This window comes from Xiphophorus maculatus, chromosome 19, assembly GCF_002775205.1.
Source record: "Xiphophorus maculatus strain JP 163 A chromosome 19, X_maculatus-5.0-male, whole genome shotgun sequence".
NCBI lineage: Eukaryota > Metazoa > Chordata > Actinopteri > Cyprinodontiformes > Poeciliidae > Xiphophorus > Xiphophorus maculatus.
In genome coordinates, this window is record NC_036461.1 from 645,364 (window position 1) to 662,680 (window position 17,317).

Genomic DNA, 17,317 nt, shown 5'->3' on the forward strand with positions numbered 1-17,317 from the left:
GACCCCAGCTGCAGACCTTGATGGCGATGAGGGCACGCAGCAGAGGCCCGTACAGGAGGATCTGGGAGTCCGGAGACATTTCCATCTCCACCTGCAGCCGGTCGGGCGGCAGGTCCGACGGGTCGGCGGGGAGCCGCGCAGCCGGGGCGGCGCCGCAGGGGAAACGTGGCGCCGCGCCCTGGTCGGGGGGGCGGATCGCAGACAGCATGGACTCCTCTATCTCTGAGACTACGCAGTGAGGAAGAGGAGGAGGAAGGTCAACAGACAGCAGCAGAACCAGAACCAGAACCAGAACCAGAACCTACACGACTGCTTGAGCTGCTCGTCCGCCTTCTGGGGGTAGATGGGATGCCAGGTGTAGTCGATGATGAGCAGGAAGTTTGGGACGCTCCAGCAGTCCACCCAGCCGGCCCTGCGCCATGGCAACAGTTACAATGCTGACTGTAAACATTCAGGCTATTGCTCCACAGAACAGAAGTATGAGCCAATTCTGTGCTAGAGCCATGCTAATGCTATGCTACCGCCATACTAATGCTATGCTAACATCATGCTAAAGCTATGCTAATACTGTGGCAACAGAGCGCTGACTCTAAACACAGGTGTTCTACTAAACGTGGAATAAAGTCAGAACAAAGAAATACGAGACGTTTTAATACAAAAATAAAGTTGGATTAATGTGAGAATGAAGCTGTAAAATTACAAGAATAAAGTTATAATATTTAAAGAAATGTAAAAAAAATTTTAGAAGTCGAATGTTTTGTGAAGCTGCACTTTGACATCAGTTGTACAAATACAACATACTTTTACCACATCAGCATCAAATTATCAGCAGCGTTTGAATCGATCAATCAATGATTGAGTCTATTATGAAGAAAGAAAGACGAACTGAGCTGCTCACGTCACGCCTTAATGGATGGAGAATTTTTCATCTAAACAACTAATTTCTCATAAATTTACTAACTTTTTCCTGGTCATTTTGTGATGTTCAGTCTGGTCCAAATGCTGTGAGCTAAAGGTAATAAATCAAATGTTTCTGTTTCCTGACGAAGACGACTGATGAAGGTTCATGAAGGGAAAATAAAAGTTTTACTGGACCAGTAACGACCCAACATGTCGGCCATGTTCAGCTGCTGAGAGCTCAGCCGTCAGGTCGCAAACAGCTGACCTTTGCACTGACGACAGGAAACGAAGCGACTGGTTTAGCTGCTGTTGACCTGAAGGTCACCGGGTCACCTGACCAGATTATACAGACCGCTGGGATTAATCTGCAGATTAATCTGACGTTTTACCCAGCTGATTATTCACACTGCGCCTCCGGTTTAACACGTCAACGTTCAACACAAAATCAGAAATTACATTACAGAAATCTAAGTTCAGAGCAGAAATCTGACCAACATGAATGATACTTTAAGAAAACTCATCTATGACTCATCAAAATTAGGTTTTAGATATTTGGTTAAGAAAGTGCTGCCACTTTTTAAATATTTTACACAAATAAAGTTAATAATGAGAATAAAGTGGTAATAATGCTGGGGTACAGTCAGGCTGTCCAGACAGTCGCCTGTAGTTTTAAGTGGCTGTTCTGTCAGAAATGCTCATATTAAAAAAATTGAATTTATCTTTGATTATTTTTCAGATTATTTGCCTTCAGGAAATTACAACTGCATCTTCACTAGACACTTTTCAGACATCTTTAATTAGAAGTATTAATCTAACGGCGACTTCACGGCTCGTTATAATTTCATTGGTTTTCAGTAATTTATTGCAGATATTTTGAGTTAAAGCCTCCATAGATGAACTGACGTCTCTAGTTCTGAACCAGTCAGATATCTGACAGTTTATTGTTTCTGCTGGGATTAGATTATGTTCTGTGTTTGGTTTTGAATGTATTCGTTCCTTGTTTGTTTTTGTTTTAATTGCTGTTATTTGTTCTATTATTTGGTTAATTATGTTGCAGATCAACACCCTTCCTGTTCTTTGTCAGTCTGTAATATTTATTGTATACACTAATTGGTGAATTAAAAAATAATTTTAAAAAGACATCAGTAGAGGTGATTAAATGCTAATCTGGCCTGCCATACTGGCCGTCCCAGCATGCCTCACTCTGCTTTGGTGATGTTCCTCCAGCGCGGCTTGCTGGTTTTGGAGGACGGGGCTCCCTGGCCGTCTCCGGACGCCGCGCCGTCACCGGGCAGCTTGACGCTCTGGTAGTCCTTGGCCAGGGTGAGCAGCGGGTAGCGGCTGGGGTGGCACTCCGGTAGCGACAGCCGCATGTCCGTGTCCTCGGCCTGCGGGAGAGACGCGGCGGCGCCGGCCGTGTTCAGAGCTGGACGGATCAGAGCAGAACCAGAGGCAGCAGACGGACTCACCCTCAGGCTGAAGCGGGTGTGGCAGGTAGTGGGGACGAACTCGGTGAAAGGAAGCGTGAAGTCGATGTTGAGCGTCTCGCCGCAGGCCGCCAGGTACACTGCAGGTCAATAACGCAATCGATCAGCTGATCGATCAGCTAACCCCACAGGCAAAACCTCAACATCACTCCACCATCAATCAGCATATAAACCCTTCAACTACAGAAAGTTATTGCAGCTAAAGCTGCTGGAACCAGAAGTTTACATACACCACACAGAGACATATTTATTCTCTGAAGCTGAATCTGATTTTGTTGACAAGTTAATAATACTTTAACTTCCTGCTGATGTCTGTCCGGGTTATGGTGATGAGAGCTGCTGAAGAACGGAACGATTCATGCAGAGCGGCTTGCTCACCGTTCTCCTGCTGCTTGGTGGAGCAGTCGATCCAGTTGTGCTGGTTCGCCGCCCAAATCATCTCAAACTGGTGGAATAAGATCTTAAACTTCCAGGAATACGGCACAAAGGAGTAGATATCCGGCGCACTGTCGCTCGCCCAGTCCTTGATCAGATCTGAGTGGACAGAGAAAACTCTGAGGACCGGGTCTCAGTCATCGTGCAGAAACGTGCTCTGGCGCTGCTGACCTGTGAAGAAGTTCTTCTGGGCGTAGATAAAGTGGTACGTGGCCTTGTAGACCTCGATCTCGCACTGCCAAGACTGGGGCATGTTCCACACGCAGGGGTAACTGGCGATCACGTGGAACTGAAATACAAAGCTCAGGTCAGCGTGACGGGGCGGCCTGTGACGGGGGAAAAGCGTGATGGGGCAGACACTTACCGCCAGCATCTCGGCCTCCAGCAGCGTCCGGTACTGCATGCTGCTGGTGGTGTCCACGTGCAGCAGCTGGCCTTTGATGTTGGGGGAGTAGCCTGCAGGGAGACGGGTAGGAGAAAAGTCCTCATCTTCAGCCTGATGAAGCTAACTCGGTTTGATTGACCTTTGAGAGTTTGACCTCAACATGATCTGTGGCATAAAGTCCCAGCTGGCAGCCTATCGACTAAGTCTCTGCTTGTGCTTTGACAGCCGATAGCGACAACAAAACACACTTCCTCTGGTCCATACTCACCTCTCTGCTCTGCGTACAGCTTCCTGTCAATAAGCTCTATTCAGAACCCAGAAAGCGTTCGCTCCAAAGGTTACAGCTGCAACACGCAGCAGAGCCAGAAAAACTCCTGCAAAAATCTACATAACCAAAACTCACTTATCTTTTACCTATGAAAGCAGGAACTAATTATCCATGACTTCTTGTTTCCCTGGGGAGTGAAAAAAATGCAGCACAGAAGCTCTGAGAACATGCCATAATTACAAATATTTAAACAAATATTAAAATGAGCAGAATTACTCAGCAAACTGACTTCTAGTTAGTCTGTATATATATGAGCATGGCAATTAACAAGGGCTGCAATAAGATGCATGATGTGATAATTATAAGTTTAACAAGTTTAGGAAACTTCCAAAGAAAGCAAAACTGAGAATAGTGCTTTAGCATTCGTGGAAGCTAAAGCTAATGCTTTAGCCAAAGCATTAGCTTTAGCTTTAGAGTAATAGTGCTTTGGTTAGCAGAACTAGATCATGATCCCTTTAAATAAAAAAGAAAAGATATTGTAATTTTTATTATCCAACCCTCTTTACTATTAACGAAATTGTGGAGAAAAAAAAAAGATCTTTTGTGTCAAAACATCTTGTATCAGTGCGAGTCTGTGGGGGTCAAAGGGCACGCCAAAGCCTAAATGTTATCGGTTAGTTTGCTTTTGTTTATTTCACGGCTTGGCGTTTTTCTGCAAGCTAAAAATTAATGAGTGGAGTTCTAAGATCCCGGCTAAGCTTTTTATAGTGTGCGGTTCTGGCGGGTCGCCGGCTTATTAGCTTTTCTGTGGTTTAGCGAACTGAAAAGCTGACGGGTCACCAGTTGGCTAACATCAGAAAAAAAAAAAGTTCCAACAGATCCAAGGGCAGCACAAAACTATCACTGCACCTGACCTGCAAGAGCCCAACCACCTCTACAACACGCATCATGTCCACAAAACCAGCACACTTTCTTTTGTTATTTTTTTACAAACGATGCTAAATAATAAAGACTTGGAAGAGAAGCCGACTCGTGTGATCCACGGGAAGAGGAGGATGTTGATTCTCAGGTTCAGGTGGCGTCCAGAAGGGAGAAGGAGAAGCAACAATATTTGCTTAGTTTCTACTCTTGTGGGGAACATTTCGACTAGATTAAATTGTTTAGCCCGCAGTCTTAGTGTGACGCTCAGGAAGAGCGGCAGATGTCAGCCAACTGGTGACCCGTCAGAACCGCACACGGTAAAAAGCTCTGGCAGGATGGGGCGTGCCGTGGTGGCGTAGCGGTTAGCGCGACCCATATTTGGAGGCCTTGAGTCCTCAACGCGGCCGTCGCGGGTTCGACTCCCGGACCCAACGACATTTGCCGCATGTCTTCCCCCCTCTCCTTCCCCGTTTCCTCTCAGCCTGCTGTCATATAAGGAACACTAGAGCCCACAAAAGACCCCCTGGAGGGGTTAAAAAATAAAAAAATAAAAAAGCTCTGGCAGGATCATTTTTAGGTAGCATTGCCTGCTACTGATATTTCATCACATCTCAGCAACTGCTACTCCTACATCACCACCAGACTATCTGCCTGCTAAGCTAAACCCTCCCATAACCGTTGCAAATAGCATAAAGCATGAGGTGCTGCTGTTTCTTTAAATCTAACCTGGAGCCATGGAGATGTCTGCCGACATCAAAACTGACATCGTGGTCGACTGATGTTTCTGCTGTGAAACTCCTACTTACCATTCTCTCCCACAGTCATGGGGATGTTGACTTCCAGGTAGGAGCCGGCGCCTACGTTCACATGGATGGCATTGGTTTCCTAGCAACAGCAATGAAATGTCTCATTATCACAGACTAAAAATAAAGGAGAGCAGCCTAACCCGAACAGAAAATGGTCAAAGGAGGGAAGGAAAGGACGATCCTGTCGGTTTTAATATTCCCTTCACATGGAGGACAGTTTGAAAGAGAATAAAACATGACGCGATATCAATAACTGATGCATAAAGACAGAACAGCAGGAGGAAGAGGGATCAGAGGGAAGCAGAGTCACCCTGTTTTTGGTGAAGAGCAGATCGATGGTGGCGTCAGCGATGATGTTCATGCGAAGCTCGAAGGCTTGGATCTGCCGGGCTTTTCCTGGCTGGGCCACTTCGCTCACCTTCATGGCCTGGTAGTCGGCCGGCAGGAAGAACTTCCAGAGACAGTCCCTGGAAAGGTAAAGGTAAAAGGTCATTTTATTTATATAGCACATTTTCAGCAACAAGGCAATACAAAGAGCTTTACAGGATTTAAAAGGAAATGCAAACAAAATAACAAACCAAAAGAAAGAGCAAAAGAAGAAAAAGCTAATAATGTTTGTTGATCCAAAGTAAATGAACTAGATGCTCCTATTCAGGGTTGGTAGATCAGTAAAAGTTAATATCCTCTGGTCTAATCCCTGTTCTGGGTTGGGAGAATAGGAGTCTAAAAAGTTGTTGCTAAGGTAGTTTTTCTGGGTTCCAAGTTTTAATCCCTGTTCTGGGTTGCAATACTAGGAGTCTCTGTGCATAATAATCTAAAAATTAATCTAATATTGGTCTAAATAGACAGCTAGCTGGAGGCCACAGGTTCTCATTTCAAATCTGACTGTTACTATTTAATGTTTGGGTTAATAAAGTATTTCTGAATTTACTCAATCAGCTCTAAGTGTAGAACAAAGAGAAGCTAAAACTCCAATCTTTAAATGTTACGACGTTCAAGTCAAACATTTACAGTCCATAATGTCAACGAATCCAGTCCAGTGCGGCACTTTCTGTTGCTAGGCACCGTTGCCTAGCAACAGAAAGGTCTGGGGTTCAACTCCCAGACCTTTCAGATTAAAACTCACATTTTAATAACCATTGCTGCGATTTGATTGTTTCAGCTGCAGCTTTTCTTTGGCTGAGGTGCTTTGGGTTTGCTCACCTCTGGCGGTCCGCCCACGGCCCGTAGTTAAAGTCCGTCCCCTTTCCACAGACAATGTCCAGACCCCAACATGGAGGGAGGTCCTGCAGCTTATCGTCCTCGCTGCTCGTCTCGGCCTCCTCCGACCCGTCCTGCTCCACGGGGACCAGGCCTGCCAAGGGGGACGTCCGGAGAGAGAGACGAAAATAAAGTCAGTAATGTGTATTTGTCCTCATGGAAAGCAGTTCATCAGATGGTTTATCTGTGGAGGCTCAGGACGGAGCCATGACTCCAGCAGCGTACCGGGTTCATCCTGGTAGTAGTAGATGTCCACGTCGTTGGACTGCATCACCACAAAGCCCTCGCCCATCAGTCTGGGAGGCCTGGAGGACAGATGAAGGTCAACATAAAGGTCACACTTTGACACAATAAAAACAGAAAGAAAACACATCTGGGTTAGAAACCTAAAGTTCCTGTTTCATCTGAGAGTTCTGCTTAGAAACCCAGATTAGTTCTAATCTGCTCAACTACAGCCCAGATTGTGTGAAGCTGAATTATTCATTTCCAGAGACTGACTCATCGTTCTGCAGGCCCAGGTAGCGCGGACTGGGAACCAGCATGACGCGCACGTTCTCCAGCGACCCTTTGACGATGTGCATGAACTGGTCCAGGTGGCTGGACGGTGGCTTGGTGGCGTAGGTCAGGAAGGCGTCCTCGAAGTTCACACACAGAGTCTGAGGCAGGTGGTGGTTCCCGAACGCCAGGCGACCCTACAGGAACCAGATTAAACCCACATTATACCGGGTTAAACCAGGTTAATACCAAGTTAAAACCAGACTAAACCCAGATTCAAACAGGTTAAACCCAGATTAAAACAGGTTAAACCAGATTAAACTCAGATTATACCGGGTTAAACACAGAATAACCCAGATTAAAACTAGATTAAACTATGTTAAACCCAGATCAAATTAGGTTAAACCCAGACTAAACTGGGTTAAACCATCTTAATACCAGGTTAAAACCAGATTACACCAGGTTGAACCCATATTAAAACCAGATTATACTGATATAAACCAGATTAAAACAGGTTAAAACCAAACTAAACCAAATTAAAGCAGATTAAACCCCTTTATACCAGTTTATACCAGATTAAAACCAAATTACAGCAGGTTAAACCAGATTAAACCACTTATAAACCCATATAAACCAGATTAAACTAGTATAAACCGGTTGACCGCCCCGTTGTAGCCGCTACAGAACCGCTGGCCGGTCGCTCACAGTGCTGATGTTCAGCTTGATCACTGGGATGAGGGATCGCCATGACGACGACGGCTCGGGACTCTCCGTCTGGACGTTCACACTGCAGGGAGTCGGATTAACACAGATTACTGATGAGACTGGAGAGACACTGATCAGAGGGCAAGGATGCAAGGAAAGGAAGTGAGGAACAGAGGGAAGGAAGTAAATAAGGAAACTAGGGAAGCAAGGAAGGAAGAAAATGAATGAAAGAAGTGAGGAAGGAAGTCAGCCTATGGACAGGTTTGCGGGTCCGGACCTGTCCAGGGCGTGGTTCTGGGCGTGGTTCCGGGGCTCCGGGCCCCGCTCCTCGTCCCGCCGGGCGTTGAGCAGCGTGGGGTCCAGGCCGAACGTCTCCTGCAGCCGGGCGTAAAGGTCGGTCCGGTTGTAGACGTGGAACTCAAAACCGTTCACCGTCACAAACAGCCTCGTCTCAGCTTTGGGATCTGACAGCGAGAAAACAGAAACTGAGGACATTCTGAGGACACCCAGAGGACACATTGAGGACACCCAGAGGACACATTGAGGACACCCAGAGGACACATTGAGGACACAATGAGGACACCCAGAGGACACAATGAGGACACCCAGAGGACTCTGATGCTCCGTTATAAAAACAAACAGTGATGAAAAATAGTAAAAATAATCTTGATACCATTAGGGCTTTTTAAAGATCATTAATGGGAATTTATTGTTACTAAAATAAATCAAAATATTATCGTTATAAAAAAACTGAAATAAAAACCATTTCCAACCAAAACAATAAAATTGATTATAATGTTTCTGTAAACAAAATCATCCTTCAAAAATTGATCAGAATGGAAATTATTAACTAACTGTAATTTATTTAGTGATTAAATGATAGTTTCTGTGTGAACATTTCAGCAGCTGAACTCACCATGCTGCTTTTGTTTTGGGTTATACATTTTCCACCAGCGAAATATGAGGAAGCCATCCTGGATCCTGCAACACAGAGAGCAGCCAATGAGGAGGAGGCGTGGTCGCCATGGAGACGGAGAGATAAAGAGGAGCAGCAGAGATCAGGTGACCTGATGGACATGTCCTGGTTGATGTAGTAAACGTCTCTGAACATGACTTTCCCCGACAGCACTGAGAAGGAGAACGAACCTGCGGAGTGACAAACATCAGGTTACCATGACGACCACACAGCGAGGCAACCTGGAAACCCGACGGCACCTGACCCGGTACTGCAGCAGGAAGCCAATCTCTGCCTGTCCCAGAACATAAAATGAATAAAATAAAAACAGGTCTCTGGACCGGCTTTAGCTTCCATTAGCTTCTTTGTCCTCCAAACATTTATTTGCTTCACAAGCATGATTGACAGCACTAAGACCCGCCTCCTGGCTCTGATTTGCTGTTTCTAGTTAGCGCTGGGAGAAGACAGAGAAGTTTAATTTATTCATAGATTATCTGTCACATGTTAAACTGTTATAACAAAAAAAACTGTTATAAAAAATATATACATATATACATATATATATAAATTATTATAAAAGTTACGTACTGCAGCTTTAAAAGGACAGTGTTATTCATTTTCCAGGTATATAGTTTCATCTAGGCCTGTCACGATATCAAATTTTGCTGAACGATTAATTGTCTCAAAAAACTATTGCGATAGACGATAGTATTGTCTGAAGACCTTTTTACACTGATTTAATGGAAATGACGAAATAATGCATGCGATTTCTTGCCAAAGATGTATATCCTTTATTTTCAAAAGAACACTTGCTCCAACACCGTCTCGATCATCTTCTGTTTAGTGCCCCATCGTGTGACAACATCCTGTGGAATATTGAAAAGGTTTTTATTAGAAAAACATATAGAATTATTATGTTACTCATTTAAGGCAAAGCTTCACCAGTGACGAGTAAAATATTACACCCCTTGTGCTGACAAGTAGAAATAACACCAAAATGGCTCTAGCAAAAGACATTAATACTATATTAGAACCATACTATTTTTTATTAGTTAATTTATTTCAACTTGTTTAAAGAAATGATACTAATTCTCCTTAACAATTTGTGTTGTTATATGTAAAATTATTGCCAGACAACGGTCTTAATTAGATTCTACAGGTCTACATGCTACAAAAATAAAAAATAAATAAACATGGCTCTGAATATTTTGAATAAATGAATTTAAAAACTCACCAGAATGAGATTGTGCTGAGGGAGATTAGCTTCATTCTGTGCCTTCCTCAGATCTCTCTTTTTAAAGAAGCTCAGGTTGAAAGTGTTGACCAAACTTTTACAGAGTCCTATGGCACGTGCTGTACGTTCTTTGTCACTGTCTAGACCATGGGAAACAGCAAGGTGGAGGTTGTGGCCAAAGCAGTTGAGCCATGGCCAGCCAAGATTTCTTATTGCAGCGACAATGTTAGGGCCATTGTCTGTTGTAATGCAGACCAGCTTGTCCTCATCCAGTCCCCAGTCTGCTAAAGCAGATTTCAGGTTTTCTCCCAGGGTGTTAGCAGTATGGTTATCTGGGACATACCTGGTCTCTAAACATTTAGAGTGCAGGGTCCAGTCAGCAGCTATATAGTGAATGGTCAAGCTCATATAAGGAGTCATATTTGAACTTGACCACATATCCGACGTAGCAGAGTAAAATGAAATGTCTTTTATCTCCTTCAGTATGTCCTCTTTAATACTGCTGTAAAGTTGTGGAATTGCCGTTTGTGATATGCATGTTTTTCCGGGGATTTCGTACCATCTATCAAAAGTTTGCAACATTTTTCGAAATGCCGGCTTTTCAACAATATTAAATGGGAGCATCTCTTTAGCAATTAAGCGAACTACGCTGTCTGTGAGCGCGCACCACTTTGCGCCGTCCTTTTTGTATGCTTCCTGTCGATGAAATGTTTCAATGACGGTGGACTGTCGCGAACTTGAAGACGAAGACGGGCCACCGGTTGTACTTTTCCTCCTCAGCTGGAAAAACTTTACTGGATGGTTGTGCTTTAGGTGCACGTACAAGTTGGTTGTATTGCTACCCTTAGTTGCTACTATTTTATGACAAATGCGACATACCGGCTCGCAAAGGTTCAGCGGTTCGCCTCGGTCATTTGGTTTGAATCCAAAATACTCCCACACTGCGGCAGTTGCGTTCGGCTTTGAAACGAGTTCCATTTCGAGTCCCTCCTCCCCCAATTTGAGATAGTGTTTCTTTACCTTGCTAACTCCTCACGGGGCTCTAAAGCTGCAGCAGTACAAAATGATGTGCGCGCTGACTACCTGACGTAATAGTCCCCTCCTCCTCCCTTCTCATTTTTCCCTTCCTAAAAAATGAGGAAGGGAGGGGTCAGTGGATAGCGCCGGAGTTGAGCCTACACATCCAGCGTCATCAATAGAAAGAGAAAAATACAAGCAGAGACGATATGGACGATAAATTAAATTACGTCGATAGGTTTTTTTTATCGTACGATTAATCGATTTACGGTTTATCGCGACAGGCCTAGTTTCATCTTATAGCACAATCAAGTAACTATGTTACGTTCAGTTATTAGAAAAATGCACCACATATGAATTAAAATAAATTTTACCTTGTAAGTTAACTCCTTGAAATTGGGCCTCTGTCTCATTAAAAGTTCTGTCTGAAGCTCCGCCTCCAGGTTGTCATCCCAATATGGCTCCTCTATCAACCCTTTAACATTTCTACCAGTGTTACTCTGAGGAGCAGCTAATATAATGAGCTCAGCAGTTCCACTAGCTGTTCGCTAATAGTTGCTGGCTAGTCTGAAGGAGCTGAGAGGGGGCGGTAATGCAGCTGAATGGTTGCCATGGAGATAAAAGGATTTCTCCAAGCAACACTGCATGATTGCTTTAGATGAAGGAATAACACGATGTGAGACAAGTTGATTTTACATGATGCCGGCCCTTTAAATACATAAACACATCAGCAGCTTCTCAAGTCATACTATCCCAACATGTTGTGACTGCAAACAGGAAGTGCTTCTCAGAAACAGGAAGTTGGTCTGGGCCTATGCTTTCCTCCACCGGAGTCACTTCCTGTCCAACATACCGATGTGAATGTAGCCTCCCTTGTAAAGCCGGTTGATGATGAGGGTGAGGAAGAGGCCGATGTTGCGAGAGTTGTAATAAGTTAAATAGATGATCCATCCACAGGACAGAATGGTGGCTGAAACAAGAAAAACACAACATCAGTCACACTGCACACCTCACCGCTGGCCAGCGACTAACGTGCCGGCCGCTCCGCTAACAGCGGCTAACGTGCCGACTGCTCCGCTAACAGCGGCTAACGTGCCGGCCGCTCCGCTAACACACCAGGTGCTTCGCTAACACTGGCTCACTGCTAACGTGCCAGCCGCTCCGCTAACAGCGGCTAACGCGCCGGCTAACGGGCCGGCTAACGTGCCAGCCGCTCCGCCAACAGCGGCTAACGGGTCGGCCGCTCCGCTAACAGCGGCTAATGCGCCGGCCTCTCCGCTAACGCGCCGGCCGCTCCGCCAACAGCGGCTAATGCGCCGGCCGCTCCGCTAACGCGCCGGCTAACGCGCCAACAGCGACTAACGCGCGGGCCAGCAGCTGCTAACGCGCCGGCCGCTCCGCTAACGCCGGCTCGCTGTCCAGTCTAACTAAATAGCTGTGAATGCTTTTGCACCTTTAAAGGAGCATTTTAAAGGTGTAATATTTTTCCATAAAGGTTGCAGTGAGTCTCTTACCAACGAGCAGCCAGATGAACTTGGAGTTGTGCCGGTTCAGGTAGGTCTCCAGATCCTCGTAGTTGAGGAAGGAGGTGTTGTTGGAGCCTTGTTCATCCATGGCTACAGGCTCTCAGGCAGCGGCAGAAAACTACAAATCAAAGCAAACATGCACCAGATGAGCTTTCTTCTCTTAAAAACAGCAAGCAGGGCTCATGCTAAAGCTATAAGAGGAACAACGAAGTCCTGTTTCTACCTGTAGATCTGATTTCTAAACACCTAACATGATCCAAGTGGGGAGGGGAAAAAAGGAGAAGGTTTTCAGCTTTTAGGCTCAACATCAGCAGCACCACAGAACAGCTGCTGCACAAACAAAGGAGCTCCTCACTTAAGGTCAGATTCCTGTTGTTTCACCTGCTGACCCCCTGGACTGGGTTTCTATGGAAACGACTGAGTCCTAAAGCAGCTTATCACTGTAAGAATGAGTTTCAGTCATGGATACAAGCATAAAAGTTAGCATGCTAGCTCCTCAGGTTGTACTTTTCTTCGTATTTCCCATTAGCCACTTGAATTTCAAGATGGCTGTCGTTTTTTAACCTTTTCAACCATTTATTGCATAAAATCTTCCCCATTTTCATAACTTTATGTCTCATCAAATGTTTCCTCTTTGGTCATCGTGTTCATTCAACTTTAAAGTGACAAAATGCAGCAGAATCAGACACTGAGGACTTCGTTGTTAGAGAGTCAGCTGGAATGAGAAGGAGAAGAAGAGACAGGAGACTTAGTGGTTAGCATTAGCTTCAGCTAATTTTTTATGCATGTAGTAGTTAAGCATTAGCATAGCTAATACTCTTGTAGAGTATTAGTGAAGCTAACTTTTAGGTCAGCTATGGCTGCTGATATTTTCTTCCACCATGGCGGCCATTTTTAAAAACTTCCACCAGAAAAAGGAAACGAGCTAGAAAATATTAAATGTTTTTTATAGTTCAATGTACGCCGACTGTTATTTGACACCAAACATCCATCTAACTGGTGATTTTTGTGCAAAAATTTATTTTCCATGACAACTACGGTGGCCATCTTGAAAAATAAAAGAATTATCAGTAAATATGATTTCAGTGGGTCGGTCCAGTTATGCATGATTTGACACCAAAGAATGAATTATAAACATTTAAAAGTTTACACACAGATTTTCCTTTGTGACCATGGCATCCATCTTTAGCCATCTGTTGCAGAGCTGCTGAACCTGATGGTGAGCCATCCAGTCGGGGTGCCAGGCCCCCAGCATCACACGTCTTCCACCATGCCTTCTAATGGATACGAGTCTCCTCATTTCAGAGTGTTTGTTGCTCAGAAGCTCAGTGTGACTCCAGTCTGACCAGTAAGAGTCCAGTTCTGCTTGGACAAACAGTTCATGTTGGCAGGAACTTCAACTCCTCTGAGGTTTGGGGTCAGAGTTCAGGTGTCATTTGTGAAGCTCCTCAGCCGCTCCCGGTTGTGAAAACAATACCTGGTTGCTATGGTTACATATCAGAACTGTCCAAGAGTAAAAAAGTGAGCGGGACAGCGTTCGTCTCCGTGTCAGTATGAGACATTTTTAATGACATTCTCTGAGCTTTGGGGATTATTTTCATTTCTATTCATTTAGAGGACAACATGCTGCTGCAGAGAGACGGGTCGCTGTGTCACGTCATATTTCTTCCCCACAGAAACAGGAAGGTCTACAAGTGAGAAGTTTCTAAAAACACTCATATCCACTTAAAGGAAGGTAGAAAGTTAAACTGCTTTAGTTGTATGTTTTTATTATTAGCTGTATCAATAATTGTTATGAGTCCTTAATGTTTGAACATGGGATTTTAATAAATGAGTAAAAGTGTTTCTATTTTCACTTTCCTATTTAAAACTCAAAGTGTCTTCAGACAGGAAGTCAATGTGATGACAAAGCTGAAAAAGGAGAATGAAATCGGGTCGGGTCGGTTCCGACACACCATAAAAACATTAATGAATTCAAATCAATGCTTTATTTAGCTTCAGAGAGTATTAATGAATCTATAATAAACGAATGAGTGGTAATATGCTGGTAAAGCAGGAACCATTCTTAGAGGTTTTCCATTTCTGACCATCAGATTCATCACTGAATTGATCAATTAATTTAGTAATCAATAAATCGCTAACTGGAGTGTACAGACTCAAAAATGCAATCTGCTGAAAAAATTAACTTATTCAGAGCAGTAATTAAGCCAAAACTATACAAAAATGAAACATTTTGCATTTCAGATAAAAAAACGTACATTTTTTAAATACTTTGACAGATTTTAGATGTTAAATTTATCCAGATTTGATAATCAATTTTCAACACAAAGCTGTACCAAAGCTGTAACCTGTTGGTGTTTATTTGTACTAGAGGAAATTAATGTTTTTATTTAGTATTAGAAAAATCTGGTGCCTTCTCTGTCAGTGACCCAATCATTTCCTTGCAAAGCTTCCTGTAAGGCCAGTTCAGCTTCTGAAACTTTATGGAATAAAGTGCCGCTCTGGGTGACTCACCTGTAACCTGTCAACTCAGGTAAACTCGTTTCAGTTTTACTAACTGTGTTACTGCCTGCAGTAACGTACGCTGAAGTTAGCGTCTGATTTCAACTCCATCATGAAGCTGGATGACATCTGATGAACTAAAATCTAAAACACTGAAAATGGTCAAACCGTAATTCATCGGTCAGCCGATTCAAGTGGATCTGATGTTTTTTTTAAGGGAAGTTCAGATCAATTTCAGGGTTTTAAACTACCAGTTTCAGATGGATCATTTATCGTGAAAAATCTATTAAAATCATAAGAATTTTGATAAATTCCAATTTGGTGATGTTTAAAAAACTGACACATTGTTGAAATCTTCATTTTTACCATTTTCTACATTGTTTTGTTCATGAGCATTTAAAAAACAACACCAGTAAATTGAAAGTATGACTAAATGCAGTTTGTGTGCAGCTAAATGAGAGCAATCAGATCTCTGGCGCCCTGAAGAAGTTTATTTCACATGGAAATGTTTTAGAGCAGCAATGTTTATATTTATGGAGCCATTATGCTGTAATTAAGCATCAAAAATTTTCAGTAAGATCTCTGAATACAGTAAAGACTATATATTATTTCTGAAAGGAACTTATTCTAACATATATACACTATTGTATATACTAAGTATGAGTTTCATAAGTTTATATTGGGAGAACGTATATGAAAAAGTGTTTCTTCTGCTTAAAATCTGTTATGTAATTACATTATTTGTTTGTATTAATTTATTTTAGTCGCTTTTTTTTTACCAAATACTTTTAAAAATCTTGAGTAATTTCTTGGACAGGCTAGTTTTTAACTTTTATTTGAGTAAAAACACATATAAATACTGCTACTCTGACTGTATTACAATGTTTATTCACCACTAACCAAGCCTGGATTAAACATTATTTTTTAATTTATGAAAAGCACAATTTCAACACTATGGTCATTTTTACTCATTTTAGAGAAAGAGTAAAGACAAATGAATCATGAATTGGGTTTTGAAGTGTAGAATTATCTGCCCCGGTTTGATCCGTCCAAGTATTTCAGATTTTAGCTGATTAAAGGTAGCCTAAATATGCGGAACAGCCCTTTACTGAAGCCGCGGTTCAGAAGCCAACTTCGGCGATCTCTGGACCGAACCCCGCCTCTCTGACCGAACCAGAACCCGACAGTTGGGGATATAAACAATTCTGATATCTAGACTGGGTGTAAACAAGACAAAAATATGAACTTGACATTTTCATGCAAAGCGCTAATTCTGGACTAATTCCTTATTCTGCTGAACAGGAAGCCCAAACGAACCGCATGCAGCGCATTTTATGAAGACACAAGTAGAAACGTGATTCTAAAGCCCACCGAACCCGTCCAGAACCACCTGGCGGTTCCGTTTCAGCTCCACAGTTTTTAAGTCTCTCCAACATCGTTAGCATTAGGGCTAGCCGCTAGCCTGCTAACGAAGCAGGCCGCGCCTATTGGCTTCTCCCGTTCTTCCCACACACCGAGCTCCATTACTGAGAGCGGCCTACCGTAGAACTCCCGGTACGGGAGGAGGTCTCATCCTGGCTCCAGTCAACCAGCAGCAGCCGCCCTTCTGTCGGGATCCACACCTAGCATCCTATGTTCACTATTTACACGGCTGTACGCCACTGAGCGTTTCTTCCTGTTCTTACCCGAGCTGTCACACAACTGACCAATCAAGAAAAAGTAGCCGTTCAGAAGCTAACCAATCAAATAAAATCTTGGTTAAGTCCACGCCCACCTCGGATTTTCTACCTATCGACACGATCGTTTTTGGACGATGGAATTAAAGGAAGGTTGTTTTGATATTTAACCTCAAAGAAACGTGATTTAAAGAGTAAACAAGGGAGATTTTTTTTTATTTAAATCTACAAAGTGAAGAAATTCATTTCCAGAAAAGTTCACTTTATTCCAGAAATTTCTTCTCTTTTATAAAGGTTTTGACTTGAATATTAGCCTGTATGTTTAGTAAATTTATAAGTATGGTTTTTATTTTTCAGAGTTTGACTTCGTTGAGCCTTATGATAAATATTAGCCTTATTAATATTCCACACATTTAAAGTTTGTGAGACATGTGCACTGTAAAAAAATATTTTGCAGTGAAATCAACTCTAGTAGCAATTTATAGCCTACTTTTAGTTAGTGGTTAAGGTTAACCTGAACTGTTTCTTCTGTCATGCAGCAACAGGCTCAGGCTGCTGGAAGACTTAACTTTATTCTCATACTACTCTCCAGTTTTGTGGTATTTGCTGTTATTTCAACTCTTTGTTCTTTTCTCACAATAGAAGCTACAGCTGGTGTAGCGTTCTGTAACACCGTCCTACTGCTGCCAACTACCTAAAGCTCTCCTTCTGCAGATGATTTAACCCTGTAGCCTTGTAAACAAGA

General features: G+C 43.1%; 1 protein-coding gene and 1 long non-coding RNA gene across 20 annotated transcripts in view; one reads left to right on the forward strand and one right to left on the reverse strand.

Moving 5' to 3' along the window:
- The window catches only part of kiaa1109 (KIAA1109 ortholog), a 77,246-nt gene extending 60,666 nt beyond the window's left edge, over positions 1-16,580 (reverse strand). For all 19 annotated transcript variants that reach the window (XM_023353300.1, XM_023353302.1, XM_023353316.1 and 16 more), the window contains exons 1-19: positions 16,438-16,580; positions 12,383-12,512; positions 11,722-11,838; positions 8,730-8,808; positions 8,579-8,643; positions 7,940-8,126; positions 7,663-7,744; positions 6,961-7,154; positions 6,688-6,767; positions 6,406-6,556; positions 5,513-5,669; positions 5,203-5,281; positions 3,187-3,278; positions 2,994-3,111; positions 2,766-2,921; positions 2,370-2,467; positions 2,104-2,288; positions 306-412; positions 17-228 (exon numbers count right to left, since the gene is read on the reverse strand). In XM_023353300.1, coding sequence (XP_023209068.1) covers positions 17-228; positions 306-412; positions 2,104-2,288; positions 2,370-2,467; positions 2,766-2,921; positions 2,994-3,111; positions 3,187-3,278; positions 5,203-5,281; positions 5,513-5,669; positions 6,406-6,556; positions 6,688-6,767; positions 6,961-7,154; positions 7,663-7,744; positions 7,940-8,126; positions 8,579-8,643; positions 8,730-8,808; positions 11,722-11,838; positions 12,383-12,482 — 2,259 coding nt within the window. In that variant the 5' untranslated portion in view covers positions 12,483-12,512; positions 16,438-16,580. The remainder of the gene's footprint in view (positions 1-16; positions 229-305; positions 413-2,103; positions 2,289-2,369; positions 2,468-2,765; positions 2,922-2,993; positions 3,112-3,186; positions 3,279-5,202; positions 5,282-5,512; positions 5,670-6,405; positions 6,557-6,687; positions 6,768-6,960; positions 7,155-7,662; positions 7,745-7,939; positions 8,127-8,578; positions 8,644-8,729; positions 8,809-11,721; positions 11,839-12,382; positions 12,513-16,437) is intronic.
- LOC111612300 lies at positions 8,631-8,967 on the forward strand. Its single transcript, XR_002754534.1, has 2 exons — positions 8,631-8,724; positions 8,789-8,967. It is a non-coding gene; the product is annotated as an uncharacterized LOC111612300 (long non-coding RNA).
- Positions 16,581-17,317: the final 737 nt, after the last annotated feature.